At 47.4% G+C, this 27034-nt stretch overlaps 1 protein-coding gene across 1 annotated transcript; it reads left to right on the forward strand.

Moving 5' to 3' along the window:
* Positions 1-766: 766 nt before the first annotated feature.
* On the forward strand, positions 767-26669 carry mvb12ba (multivesicular body subunit 12Ba). The gene is given in 11 exon segments (XM_061215812.1): positions 767-791; positions 7625-7747; positions 10333-10440; positions 12649-12745; positions 15515-15644; positions 17286-17420; positions 20379-20473; positions 22626-22681; positions 22966-23025; positions 24554-24569; positions 24572-26669. Coding segments are annotated over 10 exon segments (900 nt in total). The 5' UTR covers positions 767-791; positions 7625-7636; the 3' UTR covers positions 24664-26669.
* The last annotated feature ends 365 nt before the right edge of the window (positions 26670-27034 follow it).

A 27034-nucleotide genomic window follows, 5' to 3' on the forward strand; every position in this document is an offset into this window, starting at 1 on the left:
CGTGACTTGACTTCCCCTACAGGCCGCCGTCCTTGTTGCTTCTGTCCGCTACGGCCTCTAAGCGAGTCCGAGGCCTCCACTGTCGCGGCTACTCTGGTCATGAAAAGCTGCTTTTGTCTGAGAAGGAAGGACGAAGTGCTTCGAGCAACAGTTAAGTGGTTGGGATATAAGGAACATGCAGTTAATTAAATATCAAATGAGATGACTGGATTTTAACATGCGTATTTTAGAATGTTTGGGGGAGCCTGTAGTTTTGACATTTTATTTTGTATTGTATTCTTGTCTAAAAGCTAACGTTGTAGAAATGCTGAATGCCAGTCAAGTAATTTATCCGTAGCTGCAGATTAGCTATCCAATTAGCTACTGGCTCGTCTTCTAACTAGATCCTTAACATTTTATAGGGTAGCGTGCTAATGATAGACTGGTTTGATTGTCAGTGAACAATTAGCTTGGCTTGCTAGATAAGGAAATTAGGGAATGTTTGTAATTACGGCTACGATCAACAACAGCTGTGATGTGCACTAACAATTAGCTAAGCTTTCTCTAACGAGGGCGTCTACTATGTTGGCGTTAGCCGTTTAAAGTTCGTTGGACAGTTGGGTCCCGCATGTTTATTTTGTAATTGTCTCTGGTGTTTTCATTGTTTTCATACTACTGCGAAATACCTGTTCGGGAAGTAGGTAATCAATTGTTAGCTAGTAATTTGCAACGCGCACATGCAGTTAATGTAGCTAGCTATCTGTTTAGTAGCTAGCCAACAGACTTGCTATCTTGCTGCTGACTGCGTCGGGGTTAGTTGATGGATGTGTTGCTAGTTGTTTTCTTAAGGCTTTGTTCCTAGCTCCGTACCCCCACAAAGTGAATTTATGGCTGTAGCTAGGTAGCTAACCAGGTAGTTAAAAATACTATTGAATGTAACGTAGCTAGGTAGCTACTTTCTTCCTTTACAAGAAGCAATTCTGTTAATTAGCTGGGTATAGCTAGATAAGACTATGGAGGTAGATAATTCATTAAGTGCAGCCGGCTAGATATAGCAGTAACCAGTATTTACAGGTTCTGGTCTCCGCAAACATAATGCATCACAGCTGCGGTTCGTGGCGCTGGAAGTGTAACGTTGGCTATGTTTTGTCAACAAGTTCTACCTGTCATGGAATGTGTTGTCAGCATGGGAGTGTTAGGTTCAGTCACAGCCCTGGTGTTTTCAAGAGTCAGCTTGGGAGTGGTTATTTTGGTCTCGTAATTGTTTGCATTCACTCCCAGGGATTATATACCAGTCCCAATGTCAACTCTTTCTTGGGTAACCAGCAGATGCGATTGTTTTGGTTTATTGAAGGATGGCGCCTGTTTAAAAGTGATGGGCATTTCACGTTGGAGAGGCTGTTGGCTGTGCCGCATTTTGGGGCTACAGGAAATGAAAAGGGCAAGCTTGTGTAACAGTCTTAAGTTCACTAAGCACAGAGTTTACAGTTGCCTTGGACACGGGGTGGACCTTTTTTCAGGATTTACAGGATTCCAGGATGCGTTTCTGAATGGAAGCTGGCCTGCATGCCGTCATCGCTGCATTCCGAATTTCCACATAAAAGCCTGCTTTCAGTAGACGGGCTTCACTTAGGAGATATCAGAGAGCATTAGTGCGCAAAGCGAGCACCAGAAAGGGAGAATTGTCTCTCCGCAAGCGAGTTGACATACCCTGTTTATTTAATAAGCTTCGGTAGTTCCCTGAAAAGTGAGAAGAAAGCCGCCGAAACGAATCCGTCACATTCAATCCGCATAATTGTAATGGATACACTAACGGTTTAGCGTGAAGGACATCGGCAAGCGTTTTTTTTTTAGCGTTTCACAGACATTTCAACGCTGCAGCGAAACTGCCGAAAAGCTCTTCCAGAGAGAGCCAGCTTACAGTGGAATAGAAGGCAAAAACAGGTCTGTAGTTTGCATCTGGTTAATAGATGAAAATCCTAGGCTGTATAACCCGTAAAACTCGCAGGCGCATGTGTTTCTGGAGTGCTCTAGAGTTTAGCCCTAAGCTGAATTTCTCCTTGCCAGATTCATGCCGGTCCTCAAAAGGCATATGTTGTTTAACTGTCTCATCAAAATTGTTTACCTATGTGGTCTGTCTCCCTTGAATAATTTTCAGCAGTCTTGGCTGTAAGGTACTGCAGATGTACTTTGGTGTAGGAATATTGAAAGTGGTTGTATGCATTTGCCTAGCGGAAAAATGCCTTCAAGATAACCATGAGATGGTCTCCTCAGGGGAAGTACTTTTCTACAAAGGAATATGTGTTACCCTTGGAAAAAAAGGGTTTAAAAATGGGTGTGACAAGACGCAAAATAACGGCGTAATTAAATTTTTGGTGCTGGTGATCATAGCTATCGTCTTGCAAGAGGAAATAAACTGCACACTTAAGCTCCATAATTTTGATGTTGAAATGTTGCTCATGAAATTATTGAACTTAAGTGTGCGCTCTTCATTTCTTCTTTCAACAATGGGTGCGAAGAAAGGGCTGTGCGACGCTCACTGGGAGAAAAGGGACAGGTGGAATGGATAGGGGCAGTGTCCCTTTACCTTGCCCGGTTGCATTCTGGGCAGTCAGTCAGTAAATCAGAAGGGAGTACTGAAATTCACACCCTCCTGAGGTCACTGCAGCTTTAGCTCTTAGCTGATTATGTGCATTAGTCATTCAGAAGGTTTTATTTGAAATGCACTGTGGCTAGTGTAAAATTCTCCTGGTTTGTTCACACTAATGTAACATGTCTGGAGATACCATTTGGATCCATTTGGCAAGAGTGTGTTAAGGGGGGCGGGGAGTAAGGCTTCAGCAAACCCCTGAATGGGTGGAGCTCCATAGGCACGAGCAAATCAGCTCTGTGCTATTCACAATCGAACGTGATTGGATTAAGCCAGCGAGCTGCTGATAATAGTCTGATGGCTTCATTCGTTTTGTGCGTGACAGAGCCTTGTCGCTGGCAGAGCGGGGTGGGGGGACTTTGACCCCCCTCCTTTAGAAGGTTCTTCTCTGTTTTCCGAGACTGTTGAAGGCCAGCTTCCTGGGGTGAGGCCCGAACGACGTTCCCTGACACTCAGGAAACAGAAGTTGTGCCTGCGGTGCACAGCAGGCCGTGAGGGCTCTTTCCAAATGGTGAGCCACTCCTACAGTGAGTCCTCCTGCTTTAAGACCACGGCAAGCAACTCCTACAGTGAGTCCTCCTGCTTTAAGACCACGGCAAGCAACTCCTATAGTGAATCCTCCTGCTTTAAGATCACGGCAAGCAACTCCTATAGTGAGTCCTCCTGCTTTAAGACTACGGCAAGCAACTCCTACAGAGTCCTCCTGCTTTAAGACTACGGCAAGCAACTCCTACAGAGTCCTCCTGCTTTAAGATCACGGCAAGCAACTCCTATAGTGAGTCCTCCTGCTTTAAGACTACGGCAAGCAACTCCTACAGAGTCCTCCTGCTTTAAGACTACGGCAAGCAACTCCTACAGAGTCCTCCTGCTTTAAGACTACGGCAAGCAACTCCTACAGAGTCCTCCTGCTTTAAGATCACGGCAAGCAACTCCTACAGAGTCCTCCTGCTTTAAGACCACAGCAAGCTACTCCTATAGTGAGTCCTCCTGCTTTAAGACCATGGCAAGCAACTCCTATAGTGAGTCCTCCTCCTTTAAGACCATGGCAAGCTGGCCAGCATCTGTCTTTATGGTCTTTCTTTAATGGAACAGTCATGCAAGTCGTTCACAAATGGAGAATTTCCTGGTTGTAAATGGGTCATAAATCACTGATACTGTTAAATATAGCAGTAAATTCCAGACTAAATAAATATAAGTAACCAAAGGGAAAATCTTATTTTTAGTGAAAAAAAACCCTGTATTGGCAGTAGCCACATATTCCTGATTTCTGTTGTTTTGTACGCCATAGACAAGCTCTAAAAAGTATACCATTAATGAGATTGTCCGTACTGCTGTTTTTCTTTTGACTGGTAAAGCAGTCTCTGCACCGACGCAGTTTTCCCACGCATGTCTGCCCCCCTGTCCCTGGTCTCTCTGAGCGCGTCTAGCTCCGGTTCTGACCAGATGGGCTCAGGAGGAGCAGTGCTCTTGGCTTCCTGCCTCCCTGCCTCTTTAGAAAAGGCTCCTTGCGGGAGGAATTTTAATCCGCCGCTGGCCCCAAGCTGCCTCGTTAGCCAGCAGCGCGCGCGTGAAGCGCATCGCAAAAAACACCTGTGTGTGTGTGTGTGTGTGTGTGTGTGTGTGTGTGTGTGTGTGTGTGTGTGTGTGTGTGTGTGTGTGTGATTCCACAGGCACATGTTAAAGCTAAGCGTGTCGCGTGCGTGCACACCTGCGTTTATTCGCGCATTGGGTCTGTGCGCATTGGGTCAGGCCTTGTTCACTGTGCAGGTTCTGCTAAAGTTGCTCTGTCAACAGCAGCTGACGGCTTCTCCTGAACACACCTGCGTCTCCCTCTTTTTCCACACTGGTTCTCCTGCCAGCCGTGTTGAAGGCTGTTCTCAAGCCCGTGTTGCTTACGTGTTCCCGGTGCGCACCAGTTTCTGGGTTAGAGTAGTTTTCATAACATAGATGCGTAAGAAATAAGACCTCTAACTCTAGTCCCACCGGGCATTGTACTGCAGTCGCAGAGGGCAGTATGCAGGTTCAACTCCAGTCCCTGTGGGCCACTGTGCCTACAGGTTTTTGTGGTTTCTCATTGGGGCCAGGCTAGCTATCAGCTGCAAAATCTATAGGCTCTCTCACCAACAAGTGGCTTAAATAAAGCACTTGAGTGCCGGAATGAGCCGGGAACGACACGGGGCAGCCGGTTGCCCATGGAGACAGGGGCGGCAGCGAATGGCCCGGCCGGGAGGTCTCCATCGCCATGGCAGCCGTCGGTGTGCGGCCTGCCTTTTGTTTGAAGTGGGTCTGCTCTCCCCTCCCTAATGCTCTACCGTCTCACCATTCACCCCGCGGAAATCCCAGAGATCCCCTTTAAAGAAGGGACAAAGCTTCCATCTGAGGGAACGGATCCCTAGGCTTTTAAAAACTGTTTTATTAACTGACACTTTGCTCCTTTTTACACCCCCCCCCCCTTTACTGCACAGTTTGGAATCTGTTCCTGTGTGCTGTTGTAGTCCTGGGACTGTTGCATTGCTCTGACATTTGTGAGCGCCCAGGCTCGTCAATAAGCTGTGCGGCCCTGTCACAATCAATAGAGATGTTCTAGGCTAGGCCAGAAGCTTTGAGTTCCCGTCTCTTACTGTACCTTAGAAGTTATTTGTTGATAACAGGGATTTTAGGTGCTCCCGTCACTGTCCGCACCAATGCAATGGTCTCACCACGGTATTAGCACAGTGAACCGAACCAGACCAACACAGTGTTAGCACAGTGAACAGCACCAGACCACCACAGTGTTGGCACAGTCAACAGCACCAGACCACCACAGCGTTAGCACAGTGAACAGCACCAGACCAACACAGTGTTAGCACAGTGAACAGCACCAGACCACCACAGCATTAGCACAGTGAACAGCACCAGACCACCACAGCATTAGCACAGTGAACAACACCAGCCCAACACAGCATTAGCCCCTTTGATAAGGTCTGGTGCTGGTGCAGGTCAGAGCAGGCCATATCTCCACATCGTTGCAGTCGCTCTGGCGTCTGCCCTCTGAGATAAGGGCTCTTTGAGGCTGTGCCCAGCCCCACTCTGTCTTAGAGAGCCTATCCCACAGTCACTGCCATGCCCAGCCCCGCTCTGTCCTAGAGAGCCTGTCCCACAGTCACCACCAGGTCCACATCCACCACCCTGACCTCAGGCCAAAGCCATCAACCCTTCAGCACCGTGCTGGATTTGGAGAAGAGTCATGATTTATTTTTGCAGTGTTCAGAAGCCACTAAAAGGCAATGTCTCTTTCCATATTTTAATACACTGAGTACTATCTCTGGTAGTAACTGGCATTATATTTGGAAAAAGACGTTGCTGTTGAGCTCTTGGAATGTAGATTTTCGGTGAATTCATTACCAGAAAAATTAAGTTCAAAGGGGTCCATTGTATCATGGCTAACTGGGGGAGGGTTTGGTGGGGTTTGTTTTTAGACAGCTCTCCTCCATGGCAACCAAGCTTTAATATTTCAGTTCCCAGGAAGTCTGTCCGTCAGGAATTCCATGTTCTTTGAAAGCAAGTGCTTTTTAATGGCAAAATTCTCAGGGAAGTGAAGCATGTTCATTAGTGACCGGAATATAGGTCCACTACCATAGACACGGTTTATTTTTCTTCGTCTCATCATTGAAACATATTGTCAGCCCGACATTCTGAGGATTTTGCTCCGATAGTGAAAATGTCTGGCACTGTGTAATCCCCCTCCTGTGTTGTGTCTGTGTGTCAGAGCCGTGTGTCGGTGTGAGGGTGCTGCATGCTGCTGTGGAGGGTGATAGTTTAGCGCAGTGTTTCCCAACTCCAGTCCTCGGGACCCACTTGCCAGAAGGTTTTTGTTGTAACCAGTAACTCACACACCTGATTTAATGATTGAACCAATCAAACCACAAAAATGCCCTTGATTAGTTTAATCAGGTGTGTGAGCGACTGGTTACAACAAAAACCTTCTGGCAAGTGGGTCCCGAGGACTGGAGTTGGGAAACACTGGTTTAGCGGTTTCTGAGACTTTGCTGTGTTCAGCGAATTATCTCGATCACTGGGCCTTTTTTTAAAATGAGCATTCACAGCGTGCTCTTTGAAACCGAGCTGGAAACTTTTTAACTCGCTCTGAGCTGAGCTGCAACTTCAACAGTTGGGAATATTTTTATTCAAGTGCATTAAAAATAATGAAGGATAGGTTGTTTTTGTAGCCCCCTCCCCCCCAAACTTCCAGGCAGTCTGTGTGAGCCCTATAACTTTTCAAAGACAACTTTTGAAATGTTTTATATTGACACGGTGTGATTTTCTTCAGTATAAAAGCATTTGTAAAAGTGTCAATGTATTTCTCTTTAAGATGCCTTTGGGAGAATGAAGGAAAACGCCTTGTTATTGAGCTTGTTTTTTGCCTGAGTAAAAAAAGCGACTGCTAAGGACTGCTTTTATATGCAGTAATTAGCCAATCGGCTGCTCTGTTATGTTGGCTGCTGCTTTAGTGCTTACGCTGTTCAGTGTTTTTAAGAGTTTAGCAGCTTCTTTCATCGACTGGTCACCCATGATTGCTGCCACTGTCATTAACCATCTGAATATTTTATGCGTCTGCAGCCTCAGTCCTAAGAGCTGCGGAGTTCTGCTGGCTTACCTTGAAATTTGCAGCCAATTTAGACCCCAGAAACCATCAGGGTAATTCACAAAGTAGGATTACTGAGTTAGCAGGATAACCATTCCAGATTTGGTAGGGTTCCCTGTTTTACCCAGTTCAGTTCTGCATGCTAACGCAGTAATACTACTTTGTGAAAAAGGCCTTGCTGAGGTGTAATTGCTTGCACCAAATTTGTCAATTAGGTGCTGAGAGTAACTGCTGAAACCAGCACGCCCTGCGGCTCTCCAGGACCACTATTGCAGGTCTATGCTCTGCAAGTGCTGCCGTCCTGCAGGTTGATGTTGGAATACGGGAGGGTGCAGGCAGGGGGCGCTGAACTTGTCGCCCGTGTGTTGCAGAACTCTCCCGTCATGCCAGAGGTACGGGACCTGTCGGACGCCCTGCCGGACCTGCCCATGGACCCCATCACCGGGGTCGGCGTGGTGGCCTCGCGGAACCGGGCGCCCACCGGCTACGACGTGGTGAGTCCTCCCAACGGTCACATCAGAACGCCCCTCCCAAACGGTCTCACTACAGAAGGAACTAAAGCCTGTTGACTTCAAATGGTAGCTTATGCCTGTGTTCTTAAATGGTGCTGCGCTTTTCCTACACCATTAAAGGATGGAGATGTTTTTGTATGACAGAAAACTTATGAACTTGTTATTAACAATACCACAATATCACAACCAACAACTTCAGTATTTTACATTTGCTTTGCTTTCATATAACTCGGTTGGTCGGCTGAGTATTGTAGCAGTACTGACCTTGGGAGACAAGATAGAATCGCTACACAATTGCACTGACGTAAGGGGGCCTGAGGTCGAATAGGCATTGCAATTTTACCATGATGCTGGGGTTAGCGCCCTTCCTCTTTCTAAAAGTGGCGCAGGGCTGTTAATGACCACACTGAGTCAGGGCCTGGGTTTAACCTCTGGTCTGGAGGGCAAGGCGTCCTCATAGAGAATTTGTTTTTATATCGACAAGGGCGGCCAGTGATGGAGTGGCATCCATTTTGAATTGGCCATTTATTTTGACTTTATTTCCAATTCCACTCCGTTTACTGGGGTAACACAGAAAGGGAAGGGAAACTGTGTGGCTCTTCCTGTCGGAAGCAGAGAAGTGAAATTGCGACACCTGAGACCGGCACAGAAGCGCGTGGCTATTCTTAGGTTCCCCCGTCATCCGCAGCATTGTCTCGAACGGCTGAACCGCGAAGCGGCCGGGGCGGTGTTTGTTGGTGCTGGTTTTTGGAGGTCACAGTGCTTCTTTGATTTACTTTTATTTAGGAAAGGCCGTGGAAAGATGGATGCACCAATTTAGCCTTGAGGATTGCGGGGTTCCATCTGCAGATTCTACAGTTATGTTTCTTGTCAATTACTTGGCTTTATCGCATAGCACTTCCTAGGAACAGGAATTGCACCCAGATACATTTTTGCATTTTTAAGTCCACATACATAAAGAATGGTACAGTAAATGCACCATTTATTTGCGACAAAAGGATGTCTGCAGATCCCTGTAGTTGTCGGGTCATGAAGTATTGCCTTTGCAGGCAGTTGGTTTCTTACTGAGGTATGGCTGTGATTGGTTCAGGCAAATTACTCTCAGAGGATGTTATTATATCATTGACCCAAGTTAGTTTGGTTGTTAGTTGGCTGACAGTTAGATAATTGTACTGTCTGTCTCAGTTACATTTAGCTTGGTGCTTAGTTGCTGTTTTGGCTGTGCTTGCAATCCTTTCTCCCCTTCCACTTTCATTCCTGTCAGCATAGCAAAAGTGCTGTCTCTCACTCGCGCACACACACACACACATACACACACACACACACACACACACACACACACGTTCTCTCTCACTCAGACGCACACTTCACACAGAGAGGAGAAGAGGCTCTGCAGTGGTGCTGAAGGGCCCATCAGAGGCCTGGGGGGGGGCTCAGGGTGACAAAGCCCCCTCTGTAGTATGGGTGGAGGGAGGGGGAGAGCATGAAAGAAAAGAGAAGGCGGGGACCTGGGGAGAGAAAAAGGGAACTGATTCTGATTATAAATCTATTCATGTCCCTGTTCATGTTTTAGATGAAGTATTGCACTGTACTCTACATTTCTATTCCTGCCAAGAATTCAAGAATAAATAAAAAATTCACTTGTAAAAGTGAATTAAGAGAGAGGGAGAGAGAGGGAGAGAGAGGGAGAGAGAGGGAGAGAGAGGGAGAGAGAGGGGGAAGGACAGAGAGAGAGGGCCATGGCCGTTTCCTCCTCAGAGAGAGCTGTGCATTGTTCCCCAGTGTTACCCACGAGAGCTGACCAGGGATTACACATCATCTTCCACTTTCTTCTCCAGCTAATCTTACAATCTGATCCAGTCCCCTCTCTCTCGCTCCATCTCTTTCTCTCTCTCTCTGGCGATGGCTCCTTTGTTGTGGTCTTGACTTCATTTTCCCCTTGAGGGAAGGCTGCCCTTTGAAGTGAGAGGAATTAATGGATTTGGAGAAGAATCGTTCCTTTATCCCCGTCTGATTTTTGTATTGTATTAGAATGGCCTCATGCTGAATATTCTGTGCTTATTGAGCAGAGTATGTATGTATATTGTATTAGTTGGCTCTGTATGGTAGTCACAGTTTCCTCTGTGTAGGGATGTTAAGCAGACTGGCAAAAAGGCAATCCCCTTTCAGGAAAATGTTAGAATATTCACAGTTATCGTATCGATTTTTAGGGACTTGGGACCAAACCCTGTTTGGCTTTGCGCTCAGACATTTGACACTCATTTTGTTCATCCCAATTATCCTACTAAATATGTATAGGACAGTGCTGGCATTTCACCTGCTTTTTGGTTTCTTGCAACATTAGATTTATCATTCTGGATGTTTTCAGCCAGTATATATTCAGATTCCCCTCCTACAGCGTGGTCTGCCTTTCTAAGGACAGCGCTGTAAAAGGCCAGTTAAAAGAAGACAAGAAAGGAAAAAGGGTGCTAACTGTGTCACCACTCTCGTTTTAATGGTGCTCGCTTTAAATATTCACATTGGATTTTTATTCTCATTCATGTGCCTTGTATTTCCATCTTTCACAGGTTGCCCAGACAACGGATGGCCTGGATGCGGACCTGTGGAAGGACGGTCTGTTCAAGTCCAAGGTGACACGCTACCTCTGCTTCACCAGAGTCTTCTCCAAGGAGAACGTGAGTTCTAACGCTACTGCTCCAACCGTATCCTATCCACTGTGTTTTTACCCAACCTTCAACCAAGTAGGTCTACCGAGTGCTCCTCTCTTCAGCACTGATGGCCAATGAAGTCAAAGTAGGAAGGCAGTGTGACGCCAATCGGATGTGTTGAAAGTGCCCTCCCCTGTTAGTCACCCCTGCTCGGCTAACGAGTGCTCACGGAGGGTACACACCAGAGTCAAATGGTATTTGGAGTACTTATATTATGAAGAAAGCACTTAGGAACTTGACAAAGGTCATGCAGGTCTCTGAGAATTTTCACAAAATTTTTTATTGAACAAAATGTCATATGTTACACTCACAAACACAGACTGGGCCCTGGAGAGTAGCTCAGTCAGTAAAGACTCTTACACAAACACAGACTGGACCCTGTCAAGTGGCTTAGTCTCACCATAGAGGCCAGTTTTCCCTTGTTTCCCTCTTTATCACGGCTTGGCAGGCAGCTGGACACCTCTCTGTCATCAAACGATGATTTGGAGGTGGGGGTCTTGTAAATTTCCAGCTGTGTAAATGTTGCGCTCAGAAGTGACTCTTCAAACAGCAGGTCCAGCTGGCCTTGGCAGGCGGTGCTGTGGCTGAGGTCCTCCCAGCTCCAGCTGCAGTGGAGGACCACAGGAAGCTGCCCCGCCCTTCTGATCCTGGTGTAGCTGCATTGCCTTAGATGTTTCCAGCAAAGCGGCCTTGGGTTGATTGGGGCTGGTTGTGGGAGTTTTGGTTGGGCGTGTGGGTGGGGTCGTGAGTGCTGACATCGTGCCCTGCTCTTCCTCAGAAACCTTCCCTCATCGCTGCCCCTCCTCTTACTTCACTCTATATTTTGGTGATGAACCCTAATTCATGTTGGAAAAAAAGTAATATTGAGTCCTTGTATTTGAGGGAACTTGGCCTTGAAAGTCCCTGAGAATTTGGTGTGCGAACTCCTGAATGTGTGCAATACAGTTACGTCACCCGGTTCTGCACTGTACTAACCAAAAACCATTTCCCTTCTATATCTGTCTGTGAAACGCTCTACTGTGGTTAGTTACACTGGCTGCACCAAAACCCAGTTCCCATCTGTACGAGTGTGGGAAGCCCTGGTCTGTGGTTGTTCACCCTGGTTGCTCAAAGCTGTGTGTGTCTGTCTGTGAAACGGTCTCTCTTGCATATTCCCGCTCGCTGTTAAAGAGAAGTTTCTCCGTGCAGAAACATACGGCCCTGTTTGGCCTCTCCAGCTCCTCTGTGTGCTGAAAGAACAGGAAACAATGAAAGAACAGAAAACAAAATGAACCCCTCAGGGTTCGTCTCCTGGGTGGAGACCGAATGTTGCGGACAATACGGGCTTTAAGCAGTACGGTGTGGAGTCAGTGCCAGGATGGGCCCGTTGAGAACAGCCTGGCTACATTCGCATCCCATTTCCATTCAGGCGCTCCGCAGACTGCTTTATCCTGAAGGACCCGTTCAGCGATCTGGCGTTTATGCAGCTGCGTGTTTACTGCAGCAAATGTGGGTCATCAGACTGAGTGCGTATCAGTGATCAGTCTGCCTTTCAGTGCAGGGTGGATAAGGTTTCTCCCATATCACACTGCCGTGTGTGTAAGCACCAGACGGGCAGACTGCAGGACGGCTCAGCTGGGTCCTAGGTACAGGAGAAGTGATGAATTACTGGCCCATCGGGGTGAGAGGGGTCACTCCCAACCCACCCCAGTGTTGTTCCTGAGAGTTGCCTCTGAGGAGCGGGAGTCGGGGGTTCCTGTTTTACACGCATTCAGCCCGAGCCGTTGCACCTCCCAGCTGGATTTAGAGGCAAACGTGACATGGCCATGTCCTCGATGGGGTCCGATTCCTCAGCCAGCTCGCTCTACTCCAGTCATGATTATTAGTTGCGGAAAGCGGTTTGGCAGAATTGCCCCCTAAATCATGTGGATTTAGTGTAGCGGTGTGCCCTGTGCACTGCTGTCCAGATCAGAGTTGGAAGCCCTTAATGCTGGAGAAAAGCGGTGCTGGATAGTTTGTTTGACACAGTCTGCTGCAGTGTGTGGTGGCCCATGGTCTGGGGTCCATTTCTCACTTCCCTCAAGTGTTTTTTCTCATGGTTTAAAAATGAGGAAGCTGCAGAGGAGAGCATTTGTTCATAGACCGCTGTGTGTGACAGATTAACGGACTGCGGATGTGTGTCTGTGTTCTCCGCAGAGCCACTTGGGAAACGTTCTGGTGGACATGAAGCTGATTGACATGAAGGACACCCTACCAGTGGGCTTCATCCCCATCCAGGAAACTGTAGACACGCGTAAGCAAGCCCCGCCCCCTCCTCAAGTGCTGTTCTATACCCTGCTCACATCTATTCCATACCCTGCTCACATCTATTCTGTACTCTGATCACATTCTAAACCCCTCCCCCCTGCTCACATCTATTCTGTACCCTGATCACATTCTAAACCCCTCCCCCCTGCTCACATCTATTCTGTACCCTGATCACATTGTAAACCCCTCCCCCCTGCTCACATCTTTTCTGTATCCTGATCACATTCTAAACCCCTCCCCCCTACTCACACCTGTCCTGTACCCTGATCGCATTATAACCTCCTCCGCCCTGCTCACATCTATTCTATACCCTGCCCACCTTCTAAACCCCTCCCCCCTCCTCACATCTATTCTAAGTGCAGTCTCCCCTGCTTGTCTTCACTGAACCCTCTCTAACCCCCCGCATCTTCTCGACACCCCCAGCCTATCCCTGTGCGTGAGGTGTGCAGTGGACCCTCTTTCTGTGGATTGCGCTCACATCTCTGGCTCTTCGTTTTACAGCCTGTGGAAAATTGCTCGGAGACTAGGACGATATTCCCGTGCGTGGCTGCTGTTCGCGGGACGTTTTCCTTCACTTGCGCTGGTTTGGAGCCATTTAACACCGCACACCGCTTCCCCCAGCGCTCCGTTCTGCTGCCTGCTAAACGCCTTCGGAGCGTGCGACTTTCCGCGTTATGATCGGAACGGCGGCCCTGCTGATGTTGGCTAGGGCTCCGTCTGGGAAAGCGAGTTCAGCTGGACTGGGGCTCTCGGTCGGGGAGAGCGAGTTCAGCCGCACTCTAATTCAGAATGAAGTAAAGAGAAAACCGGAAAGAGGCATTTCTAAAGCACTTTCCCAATTGTTCCCATGAGCACAAGCAATTTTTTTTCCTCCCTCTTCGTTTCTCAGTCAAATGTTGTCAATCTTTTACCCTGCTGCATTACCGCTTTCCTTCACAGATGTTCTTATCCACAGCCACTTGCGCAACTCACATTTCACATGTGCGCTTGAGCATTTAGCCGAGGCTTTTATCTGTGCCAGTTAATACAGCTATTATTTTACTTCATCTGTGACCGTTCTACAGCTGCATATTTACTGAGGCAGTTCGGGTTAAGCAGCTTTTCTTAAGGCAACAGCCCCGCCGAGGAATCGACCTGCAACCGCTGATTTACGCGCAGGCCCCGTTCTCAGACCACTGTGCTTCTCTGCCTCCCTTTCAGACATTATACGCTTATACCGCTATATGCGTAATGAAGCAGTTGTGCTTGAGTGCATTCACTGCTATGTGCATACCCAGCTGCGGTAATGCTTGAGATGTGAACCTGCAGCCCCTGGGACTAGCCGGACGTCTCTTCCTCAGGACGTCCCTCTCTGAGGCCCAGGTGTGGTGTTCCCACCGCGGGGCTCCATGGTAACCCTTCTGACCCGTGGCAGGGTGCCGCTAGCGCGCGGTTTAGCGGTATGCTTACTGCGCTGTACCGTTTCTGCAGCACAGCACGACGGGGTGGTGATCTGTTTTCATCTGTTCCGTCCAGAGATTCGTATGGATTTGTAGCAACAAAGTATAATCGACAAGCTTTGTGTAAGCATTAATAAGGCGCAACACTGTATCTTGATTAACAGGTTTCAGTGTGCTAAGCTGTCTCGATCCAAGGTCTAGGGACAAAGTCCCCTCATAAAATAGCATGAAACTCAATAATGCAAATAAACCAACTTTATGTAGTGACTAATGTAGATGGAAATCTGCGATCTGATCAAGGCAGCATGGAGAATGAGGAAAAAGGGGAATTTGTAGGTGCAGCCAAAAAAAAAATTTTTTTTTAAGGGGGAGTATATGCGTTTAGAATTTTGTGAAAGGCTTTTCTTTGTTTATGGGTATGCGACGTTAAACTTCATCATCATCCTGCTCTCTTGCGATATGTGTCGACAGCTTCCTGGCGTTGAAACGTTGCTGGGAGAGGCATTTATAGAAAAGCTGCAATGCTTTTGCGATTGCTCTTGGCTATTAGGGCACCACTGCATAGCTTTTGCGATTGCTGTTGGCTATTAGGGCACCACTGCATAGCTTTTGCGATTGCTGTTGGCTATTAGGGCACCACTGCATAGCTTTTGCGATTGGCATTTGCTGTGGACTCTTAGGGTCTTTCCAAAAAAACAAGCCTCTGGTGCACTTTGTTCCAAAACGTTGTCATGGTTACTACCATGATAGTTGCTTGCTCACACGAGCAGCCAATTAAACGAGAGCAAAGGTAAACTCGCAGGAGGAGAATCTGCTCGGGTAGGTGCTACCACTCGCACTGGTAACACCGATTAAATTGTTTACTGGTGGTGCGGTGAAGTACAAGGGTCACATTCCTGAGCTCTGCACTCTCTTGAGTACAAGGTCCATGAACCTGTTGATTTCTCGTTGTGGCCTTGTCATTCTGGCCCCATTGAAAAGTGATGTCACCTCTGTAAGTTCCCGCTGGCCAAGTTCTTTGATATTTAATATTTGAAGTCTATCGGTGTATGCAGAACTGGATTCAATGACAAGAATTTCATAGTGGACCTTTTATTTTGGGGAAGAACTGCGAGTACTCCGTCCTGGATTGCATGACCTGGTTAGTTCAGGTTAGGTCTGTTTGTTTGGCTTACTGAAATGCAGCAGTTTCAGTCGGAGCTTGCTGCAGTTAAAGCCATGGAGGATACATAGTTAAACCCAGGCTGGTTTCCATTGTGGTGGTGTCATGTGTGTGAGGCGCTGGTGTGAAACGATGGCTCATCCCTCCTCCACAGAGGAGCCGGCCTTCAGGAAGAGGAGGCTCTGCATCAAGTTCATCCCGCGGGACTCCACCGAGGCGGCCATCTGCGACGTCCGAATCATGGGCCGGGCCAAGCAGGCTCCCCCACAGTACACCTTCATCGGGTGAGTGGGAGGGACTGCGTGTGCGCACACTCTTTTGCGTGTGTGTGCGTGTGTGTGCGTGTGTGCGCGTGTGTGTGCGTGTGTGCGCGTGTGTGCGCGTGTGTGTGTGTGCGTGCGTGCGTGTGTGTGTTTGCGCTCGCTTCCCTATTCAGCCCAGCGTCTATGCAGCATGACCAGCATCTAGTCCGGAGTGTTCACCTAACGTCACTGTAGCGTTCACCTACGCCTGTAGCGTAGTGGTTAAAGTACATGACTGGGACCTGCGAGGTCGGCGGTTCGATCCCCGGTGTAGCCACAATAAGATCCGCACTGCCGTTGGGCCCTTGAGCAAGGCCCTTAACCCTGCTTTGCTCCAGATTGTCTCCTGCTTCGCCTAATCAACTGTACGTCGCTCTGGATAAGAGCGTCTGCCAAATGCCATTAATGTAATGTAATGTCTACTGAAGTGATCTTTTCGAAAACCTGCGAAAAGCTCTCTAGAACACAAATAGTCAGATTTATGGCGTTCTGTGGTGCTCTGCATTGAAGGGGAACATTTTCTGGAAACGGTATGTGCTGTTGAAGCATGTTTACTATGAAATAAATGTAAATGTCATCCACCTTTAGAGTCAGGAATGCGTTTGAACCCCAGTCCACAGAACCCTGGGAGGAGAGGGTGTGCACTTCCATGCGTTTCTGTGGTCTGGACTTCAGCATTAATCAGGCTGAGCATTTTTTAATATTACGGCTTCATTCCTGTGTAAGCCCTCTGGGACGGCGCAGGTTTTCATGGTTAGCTGCCCGAGACGTTATTTCAGCTGGTTCTGTGGTTTCGCTGCAACCCTGGCTGTGGAGGGCTGAAAGCGCTGCGGCTCAGGCGATATGCCGCCATTTCCCTCCTCGTTACGCGCTGGAGAGCTAGCGCCGATCGGCTCACCTCTCACCGATGACCACTGGTAACCTGCAGAGAGCTATAACCATGGTGTGCCCCGAGGGACTAAATCCCCTGTGGGGTGTGTCCAGGTGTGGCTCGCTGCTCTGGGTTCTGTCATGATGACACCACCGAGGCACCAACTAGGGCCACGTCTGTGACTGAGCAGTGTTATGATGTGTGTTTTGGTCTGTGACTGAGCAGTGTTATGATGTGTGTTTTGGTCTGTGACTGAGCAGTGTTATGATGTGTGTTTTGGTCTGTGACTGAGCAGTGTTATGATGTGTGTTTTGGTCTGTGACTGAGCAGTGTTATGATGTGTGTTTTGGTCTGTGACTGAGCAGTGTTATGATGTGTGTTTTGGTCTGTGACTGAGCAGTGTTATGATGTGTGTTTTGGTCTGTGACTGAGCAGTGTTATGATGTGTGTTTTGGTCTGTGACTGAGCAGTGTTATGGTGTGTGTTTTGGTCTGTGACTGAGCAGTGTTATGATGTGTGTTTTGGTCTGTGACTGAGCAGTGTTAGGAGGTTATGATGTGTGTTTTGGTCTGTGACTGAGCAGTGTTAGGAGGTTATGATGTGTGTTTTGGTCTGTGACTGAGCAGTGTTAGGAGGTTATGATGTGTGTTCTGGTCTGTGACTGAGCTGTGGTCGGAGGTTAAGATGTGTGTTTTGGTCTGTGACTGAGCAGTGTTATGATGTGGATAACGTGTGTTTTGGTCTCTCTGCAGAGAGCTGAACAACATGGGGATCTGGTACCGGATGGGGAAGGTTCCACGGGCACTGGAGACCTCCCAGAACCACAACCACACACCGCCCACCCAGACTGTCACCACCACAGTGACCCCTGCCCCAATCCTGCCCAGGTATGCCCCAACACTAGCCCAAGTACACCCCAGTGTCACCCCAACACCAGCCCCCTGCCCCACACTTTCCTTCACGTGACCCATGAATTTTTCATCACAAGGCTTTTTCTACATTATTTATGTGTTTACTGGGGGGTTGTTTGGCTTTCATGGACTCTAATGCATTGTTCGTACCTTCAGTGTCCAAAAACAATGTCCTGCACTGTTCAGGTCAGGGAGGAGTCTGACCTGAACAGTGCTGCCGGCTCTACAGCCCGGAACCTTCCTTCCTCCGGGCAGCAGCAGCAGGCTTTAATTGGTCGGCTTGGCTGGGATCCAGCCGGTCTCCCCTCAGGGGTTTTTAGGAGTGCCTGGTCAGCCGGTCTCCGCCCTCCGATACGGTAGATATGCTGCCGGTCTCCGTGGCAGCCTGCCAATCCGGCCTCCCCCTACAGAGCCCCCTACAGTTTGGTTTCAGTAGTGCCCAGGCTGCCCTGCTGTAGGACGGAGTCATGTCCTCTGTGCACTTCAATGGCCTGATTCAGCCCCACCCCCTGCAATAGTAGAGAGGCCGTGTAGCGGAGTGGTTAGAGACCTGGCATGTGACTCCAAGGTCATCTGTTCAATTCCCAGATGAAGCCATTGTACCCTTGAGAAAAGTGCTTCACCTGAATTTCAATATCCAGCAAGAACAAATGGATTTTATGTTAAAAAAAAAAGAAAGAATATAAACTAATTCGCTCTGGATCAGAGCAAATGCACTTCACGTTCTGCTCCACAGGTTTATCACTTGAAACATATCGGCTGTAAACACAGTTTACATCCTGTACTACAGAGACTGGAGGAAAAGTGTGAAAAGGAGAGGAGCGGGCTAACCCGTCGTCAGGGAAAGCTGTGCAAGCAGGAGCATGGATACCGTTTCCATGGCGCTGTCGTGGGGGAGGGGTATCGGGGGAAGTCCACCGGAAGGAGCCTCAGCTGTGTCCTGTCTCTCCTTCCTGGCTTTATCCGTCCCTCACACGGCTGTAGGCTCCTGTCTCTTCCCCTTTCCAGCGCCTCAATTTATAACACCGGCTACGCTCCCCTCCACAGAGCCCAGTCTGTACTGCTCTGCGCATTTTCCACCACGCGGGCTCTGCTGAAAATATTCATCACAACCCTTTACATAACAATGTGGCAGTTGCTTATTGAAACGGTGTTTCTCATTGACTAAAGAAGTTGGGGCTTTACGTGAGTGACATCAAAATGTATCCCAATCTATTTCACAGTTGTCTGGCTAACTTTGTGATCCTGCTTTGTGGTCTAATCTCCGTTAACTGGACATTTCCAGCTTGTTAGTCACCGCTCATTGTTTCCTTGATGGTGGAAAGAAGTCATAAGTTGTGTGGAACTTTTTGTGCATACTTGTCTGAGGTGGTACGCGTCACCTGACGAGCATCTGTCACAGCTTTGAAACAAAAAAAAGTTGTCCAGTGCTTCAAATTGGTGGTTTGTCAAGTTTGGCAAGTTTTGCATCCGTTGCCATGCCGATTCTGCTCTACCAGGTCCTATTTCTCCTGCCACTACTGATGGTGACATGCGCCCTGTGTGTGTGTCTGGTGTCATCACACCCCCATCCACTCTTCCGCCAATCTGAAATACGCTTTTATGTCATTTATTGCATTTTCAAGCAGATTTAAATTCAGATTTCTAAATTTTTTCCTTAAATGGCTGTAAATTGTGCGTTCAGGCGGCCTGCTGGAGATTGTGCAGCGCAGGAAGAGCCCTGCTTAAGCTCTGAGACGGTAGTCAAAGCTGGAATGTTTTGGGTTTTTTTCTTTTATTTTTATCAATCCATCTGTTAAGAGTGGAAGTCCCCCCTGTCAATCCCCAGGGCTGATCTCATCCTAACCAGACTGCAAAACAAAACCCCCAAAGAAATTCTGGGCCCTGGCCCAAACGGTTGCTGTGGTGACAGCGAAACCGGGTGTGGTGCTTGCCAGGTGTGGGCCCCTCCCCGCTGAGTCATCGGCAGCGACACGGCTTGGCTACCTCATCATATAGTGCAGTCCATAAGTATTTGGACAGTGACACAGTTTTTGTTTGTTGAATAACTGTGTGCCTTCACAGTTAACGCCTCACTGGGACTGTAGAAGTTTCCAGAATGATTGCCCTTGGAAAGCAGCTTTAAGTGGCTTTTGCCCTCCCAGTGTTTTCTTGCACAGAGTCGGTCTGGTTTTTTATCTTGTTGCATTCCTGTCTGTTTGCACTCGATGTCGCCCTCTAGGGGTCAGCGATTGAACAGCCAATTTTTTTGACCTCTGCAGGCTCAGGCGGAAGTATTCAATACAGCCACTTAATATGAAGGTTTAAAAGTCAAAGCATGCTTAAGAATTGCTTAATGTGTATGTGTGTCTACATGTGTGTGTATGTGTGTGTTTTGCTGGAAGTCTCTGGTGGCAGTGTGTGCAGTTGGGATACAGCAGCTGAAAGATATGATGAGGTCAGGGCAGTGGATTAGAGAGAGACACTAATCCTGTAATGACACCCCTAAACAAAGTGGGGCCAAATCCGCACCTCCCTGGGGGAGCTGATCCCAAAAACCAGCACACTGGGAGTGTATAAAACCGCCTTCTCCTCCAGGAGGGTCGGAATTAACGGGGGAGGCTTGCTCTCTTTCCACCAGCTGTCCCCTGCTCACGACACATTCTCTGTTCAGTTATTTTTCATTTTCTCAGCTGCACTCTTCATAACTTCACACAGTATGCCTTCCACAGAGATGCAGAGCAGCCAATATCCCATTAACGTGCGCTTGTTTACAGGAGGCTTTTTACACCACGTTGACCTGGGGTGCTAAATGGTTTATTTTCCAATGAAAAGCTCAGCACAGTTCAGTTTAGAGATCGATTTAAAAGCGCAGTGAGAACGCCAATGCAGTTTCCATGCACGTGCCCGTTGCTGTGTCTGAGTGACCCAGTCGTTTCTCCCTGCATCCTACAGGCACATATCCATGACCCTCCCTGCCAGCTTCAGTCGGAAGAACGCCACCAGACCAGACTACGAGCACCAGAACTCCAACCTCTATGCCATTTCAGGTGAGTCCGCCTCTTTTTCTCATCAGGGGAACTCCGCTCTGAACTCCGCTCCCTGCGTTTAGTGAGCAGGCTTTACATTAGTGGGTCTGAAGTCGTTTTTCCCAGAGGAAGAGAAGGGGACACCCTGCGATGGAAGCTCACTTTTAATCTCCAGAAGGGAGCAAGATTACTTCTGGGTTTTCCTCAGTCAGTTCAACCTTCTGTTGCTTTTATGTTTTATTGTAGGTGCAGATAAAACCTCGCCATATTGATATCTATTGAATCATGTGCAAATCGCACAGAAAGGGCCTGGTCTCTTGATTAGAGCTTTGTACACCTATTTCACTTAGGAATGGTACAGAAGAGCGTGTGCGTGGGGTAGAGAACGCGGGCGGGTTCTGTCCCTTCCACACACAGCCCAGGGTCACAGAAGAAGCCCACACACTACCCTCTGACCCATTTCCCCATCTGTTCTCATATTCTTTCATGATGCAATGTCGGATTTCATCATGTAGGGCAAAACACAGGCTTTACCCAGTCGTTCTCGACTGTTTCTCTTCTCTCTTCCAACGCTTGGGAGCTTTCGCCGCACGTTAATGTAACCGTTTAGTATACGTCTGATGAGGGCATTCAAAATGTACTCGTATCCCAAAATGCGTGCTAAGGACTGAACGCTTAACTGCTTCACTGCCATTGGTGTAATACAAAAAGATAAAGACTACTGCCTTTGGCCTCATTAGCCAAAAACGTTTTAAATAAGATTATCATTCCTTAGTTATTTCTGCATCTGTAAAAACAAGGAATTTTACAGACAAGAAATGCATTTAAGAAATTCGATTGGCGTGAGAGACATTTTTTAAAGTAATTACGCCGACATGCTATCCACAATTGGTGACGATTTAGCCTGTATAATAAAAGACAGATAATACGGCTGATGTGGTGTGAGATGAGTCGTATGAATAATACATTGGGAAGAACAATAAGAGGCAGATAACAGGAGGTAGGAGGGGTGCGCTTTTGAACACTCAGTAAAATTAGCATTGGTTAATCTCCTCGTGTCAGATTTATCAAACGTTCCTCTGTGTGCTGAGTCTGTGGGGAAATGACAGGCCAGTGCTATTCAGCTTTCCACATTTATTAACTTGCATAATTTTGGCGTTTTAATAAATTGGTATGACTAATCTCTTCTATTGTGTAGAGTGGGTTTTATTGTTTCAGATGGCACTGGCTGATTGCAAAATTGCCCTTCCTCCCCCTCCTCTAATGTATGCCTGCCCCCTCCTTCCACACTGCCACCCTGTTTTCCATAGAATAGCACAGACTTAATGTTCTCTCTATATCTGAGTGTGTGCTACTGCATATTGGCAACCTTGACTTTCTGGATTGACTTTTTTTCCCATAGTCTTTCTGAAATGATACCCGTAGTACACATGTGGAATATATGGCGTGCTAAAGACATGTAGGCCGCAGGGCTCGCTCACAGTCTTGCATCTGCCCTGGTTAAATAAAGATTAAAGCTGTGAGAACAGAAAAGAGATGAAAACTGTGATTGTTTCTGTGCTGGTTTTTATTGGGCTGGAGCGCCTCTCAAACGGACGTCATTCAGTTTGATTATAGTCCTGCCTCATTTTTGGGAGAGCTCCAATCACAGCCACGCTTGCCCAAACGTCCCGTTAGTACTGTCCCGTTTCAGCAAGGGCCCTGGCCTGTTACGCTAGTTATTCATTATTTATTTTTCATTTATTTTTGTCTCTTAAAATACATTACAGGCAACTGGATCTGGAGGAAAGTGTAATTATGTTTTTTCAGCATTAGACCGTAGACAATCTTCAGGTGTGTGATACTGGCTTTTCCCTCAGGCTGTTCTGAACAGGAAGAGTGGCTTTTTTAATCTGTAATCTGTGTTTTCCCAACGGTCTGGTTTGGTGGGAAAACGTTTGGAATAATGTTTGTCCCGTCATGGTTGTGGCTGCTCTGTGTGAATCAGCTTATCATGTAACAGTGCAAACTTGAATGCACATAGTTACTGACGAGTGCTGTGACTTGAGAAGTTACAAGGGCAACCAGGTCAAGAGGCCGGTTCAATAAATACAGGAAATTTAATGGTGCACAATAAAAATGAAACGATACCAGCAGTTAAAATGTGTGTCTGTTTTTCTGTTCTATCTCTCAGCGATGGATGGAGTGCCCTTCATGATCTCAGAGAAGTTTGCCTGTGCCTCCAGCGATGTGAGTACCGGTCATTTGGTCATTTAACGGGAGCCCTGTCAAAACAAATTCCTGATGGACTGGGCTGGGACTGCTTAAGCCTGTTTCGAATGCGCCTTTACACTTTGGCCCCCAACACTGGTTAATGCACAGCGCTCCACCTTAAACGGTGCTGTCCCCCGGTGTGACGCGTGCGGTGGAGAATGGGTAGAGGAAAGCCTGTAGTTCTCCACCCCTGCAGTTGGGTCTTGTGTACAGTGATTGTGGGTTCAGTGACACTGACACTCTGTCCTGTTTGGTTTCAGCTGCAGCAGGCGGATCTAATGGGCATCACCATCAAAACCCTGGCGGAGATCGAGAAGGAGGTGAGGGCTCGCTACACCACACACACACACACACACACACACACACACACACACACACACACACACACACACACACACACACACACACACATAGACAGACACACAGAAGTTTTAAAGGCACATTCTCGTGAGGTCTGTAGCTCAGCTGTTGTCAGGCTTTTGTCCTTTTGAACAAACACACCTGTGTTTCTCCATGGGTGGAGTATGTAGCATTACTTCCTGTATAATCTTACCTAGCTTTGGAGGTAGGTTCTCCATTCTGATTGGGTGTTACCCTGAGATTCAGGTAAAGGACTGGGTGATCATTTGATCTCACAGCGTCCCCTAGTGCTTGGGTTTGGTTTTGCAGGCCAATGGGAAATATTTTTGTGCTGTTTGTGTGTGCCTGTAATTGTGCTGTTTTCCCCTTCTTTTGATTGGTGTATGGGGCAGACGTTTTAATTGCATGTTGCCTATTGTGGGTCCTCTGACACTGGGAGTCAGGAACTGGTGTTCAGTTTTAAATGTTCTGTACAGTATTGCTGTTAAACAAGCTTCAGTAAGTATCCTGCTAAAATGTAAAATATACACTTTTCGAGATGGAGGTTTGATAAATAATTGTTGGGGCGTTGAAGCTTATGGATTGAAACACCAGCAGGGCTGTTTACTTTGGCGAAATGGCTTCCCTTAAACCAGGGGAAATCCTGACACAGCGTGGGAGTTCAGACATTCAGCTCTTTGTGTACAGTGACATACAGGCAGGCTGAATTGAGCCATCCGAAACCGGTCCTTTTTGTTAGGACTGGAGAACTTGCTTCTTTGTTTTCTTGTGTTGACATGGTTCCACAAGGGGGCAGTGTTCCCTCGCTACTGTGGAAAGATGGGCTCGCCTAACACATGACTCGTGGTCATACGACTCGTACCATTACAAAATTATACTGTGGTTCATGAACAGGGGAGAATAATTAACATAGGGAATATAGAAAAATTGTATTGAAGTGCTAAACCAAGTTATGGTAAATAACTTGAGGGGGAAATAATTCAAACCGTAATGAGCCTTTGTAATAAAGCTGTGTCATTCAGGAAAGGAAGAAAAAAAAACTCCTGAGCAATGATGCATCCCAGTGTATTCCGGTATACAGAGGACATTTTAGCAACAGACTTCCTCTAAGTTGTTGTGTGCGTAATGATTTATCTTACACTTACTTGCTCCCCGTTCCCTCTCCTTGCTGCACATCGCACATAGCGTCTCCTTGCACTCAACCCCTCTTGCTGTTCTGTCTTGCCCTCTTCCTTTTAAAATACCCCCATTCCTTTTCCACCTGCTCTCTCTCGTTCTCTCCCCCACTCTCTGCACTCCTCTCTCTTTTTGCCTCTCTCTCTCTCTCTGTATCTCTCCTCAACCTGTCAAATTCAAATGTGCTTCATTTCAATGTCAAGTAAACAACAAACCCTCACATCAGGAAAGTAGGGGAAGAGTAGCCTAACTTCTCTCTCTCTCCCTCTCTCCCCCTCTCTCCCTCTCCCTCCCTCCCTCCCTCTCTCTCAGTATGAGTACAGTTTCCGTCAGAGTACAGTGCGGCGGCCCGCCTGCCTCCCCAGCCCCTCGAGGACCCCGCTCAGCTCCGAGGCCTGAGGGAGGGAAGGAACGAGGGATGAAGGAGGAAAGAGAGATGGACCGAAGAATGCAAATTTCCTGACACTTTGAATGCAGGAAACGGAGAGAGAAAAACCAGCACAAGTAGAACACTTTTCTCAGTTTTTTAACCCCCAATCCCATACCACTGCCCTGCGAAACCTCTACATAGATTCATGAGCCTTTTCAATTAGAAATGCACATAATGAACAGAGAGCGTCTGTGTGTGGATTTCCTTCATTCTCCTCCCTTTTGGGAGTGCAGTTGTCCTCTCACACTCACTCACAGCTGTGAGGGTGACTCCCCTGCTCTAGTGGAGACAGCGCCCCCTGCTGGCACGTGAGTGTGCTGCTCTGTGCTCCCAATCCTGTCAGCTGCTACATGGGAGGAGAACCAATGGGAAGACTGTGTATAATGGCAGCCATTTTATTTTTAACATTTTTATTTTGTAATTGATGTTCACATTGTGGAAGACCACTATGAAAGACTGCAAGGGACCCCGAAACTGCACAGTACAAGATGAGCGATCAAGCCTTTTTTTTTTTTTTTTTTGGCCTTCTATCTGACCTCCTTCACCTGGAAACGCCACTGCTGCGCAGGTACCCTGTGTGGGCTTGCTGAATTTCCCAGCATCCCTTGTTGCTGCCTGAAGTGTTTTTGAGCTCTGAGAACATCTCCCCCGATCTTTGAAATAGGTGACGTCACCCCCCCCCCCCCCCAAAGGTTGTAAGGGACCAGTAGAACCAGACTGATTTCAAGTGATGTTTATAAATGGTCCCGGTATTGAAGAAGGTGTAGTGGGAAGAGTTGGTTTCTCGCCACAGTGGGGGCTGTGTGCCTCAGAGACGGACAAAAGCTATAAACTGATGGAGAGGGAGCACCTGCAGACTGTCTGCTCTCGGCCCTGTGTAGCCCCAGAAGATGTTTAGCCTCTGAACCAACTGCTTTTAAACCCCTGTGTTAGAGTGACTGCACTCATGATGCTGAAGTGCATTACAGCTGTGAGATTATTTTTATCCTCAATCATTCCTGCTTGTGTTGTATGTTGTTCTGTGAGTGCACTATTGTCTTACAGTTTTGGGATTCCCCCACACCCGTCTCTGCCTGGCCCGTAGACTCCTGGCTGGACCCGCGCTCCGCGCTAGCTGTTAAATACAGAGCTACTGGGCCCCGGGTCTACAGCGCTCTGCCACAACCCGACTGCTCTGTTAAACATGAGTGGAACCTTTCTGTAAAATAAATTGCTTCCATCAATTGTTGTAAATGGGGGGGGGAATTGTTTTTATTGCTGTGTAACTTTTAGATTTACGGTAATTTTACAGCAAAATCTAAATCTGTTTTTAAGAGTTTTTAGTCGTGGTTAGCTTTGTGCTCCTGTGATGCACAGGTTTGTGGACAGAACCTTTCTTCACGGTTTTGAGTTATTTGGACAAACTTCGAACAAATATCATGTACACATTTCTGCACTGACAGCCAGTTTCCTCCCCTGTATTTTTCACATCGATGTATTTCTATCTGAAAACGGAGCTGCGTTGCCTCTTCTCTGAGTCCAATACACAAGCTCTGCTGGACGAAGCCTGCACTGTGCCTTGCCAAGGCTGACGTGAAGCTTGTTCTCCATTTTGTTTTATTGTTTTTACTGTGATCTTTGGGGCCAGAGCAAACGGAATGCCTTGATCAGAAAGTGTTATCAAGCATCTTTTTAATGTTGGAAATTAAAAGGAAAAGTTTCGCATTTCCATAAGTTTGAAAAATGGCAAATGATTATAGCTGGTGTGTACATGTAAATAACGTCAGAGTGTTGTTTGTTCCTTTTCCTCATGGGTAATACTAACTGTGTTTTGTTGTTTTCATTGTGGGAAAAGAGAACGGGGCACAGGACACCTTTCAAATGAAAACCAGTTCATTGTGTGAAAGGAAAAGAAATCTTAACTGTGTATGGTGTGTTGATACTGCCACTTGTTTATGTAAAAATCACTGTGTTGATTTGTGACCAGTAAAGCATTATTTTAACGACCGTTAAAATACACTTGGGCTCAGTATTCATTCATGAAATTAGTGATTTTGTGTGTCTGTGCGTGTTTGTTTATTTCTGCTTTCGTGATCTGGTCTCCTACTCTCAAAATGTTCTTCACATGTTGGTGCAGAATCTCAGTGGTTCCTCCCTGTGGTACTGTGTCCAATTAGACTCTGGATGTAAATATTAATGGTGGTGGTCATGTTTGTAGAGCCTAAATACATGCTGAATCAGAGAGCAGACCCTTTCAGTCCCTGCCACGTTCTTCAGTCCAGTGCCTTTCCAAATATTAAAGAAAGATCATTTCAGTGGTCTCTATATACTGTAGGTAGGATGTGTGTTGCACCACACATGTGACCCACCTGCGGTTATGCTGT

Source organism: Conger conger, chromosome 12 (assembly GCF_963514075.1).
Source record: "Conger conger chromosome 12, fConCon1.1, whole genome shotgun sequence".
Taxonomy (NCBI): domain Eukaryota; kingdom Metazoa; phylum Chordata; class Actinopteri; order Anguilliformes; family Congridae; genus Conger; species Conger conger.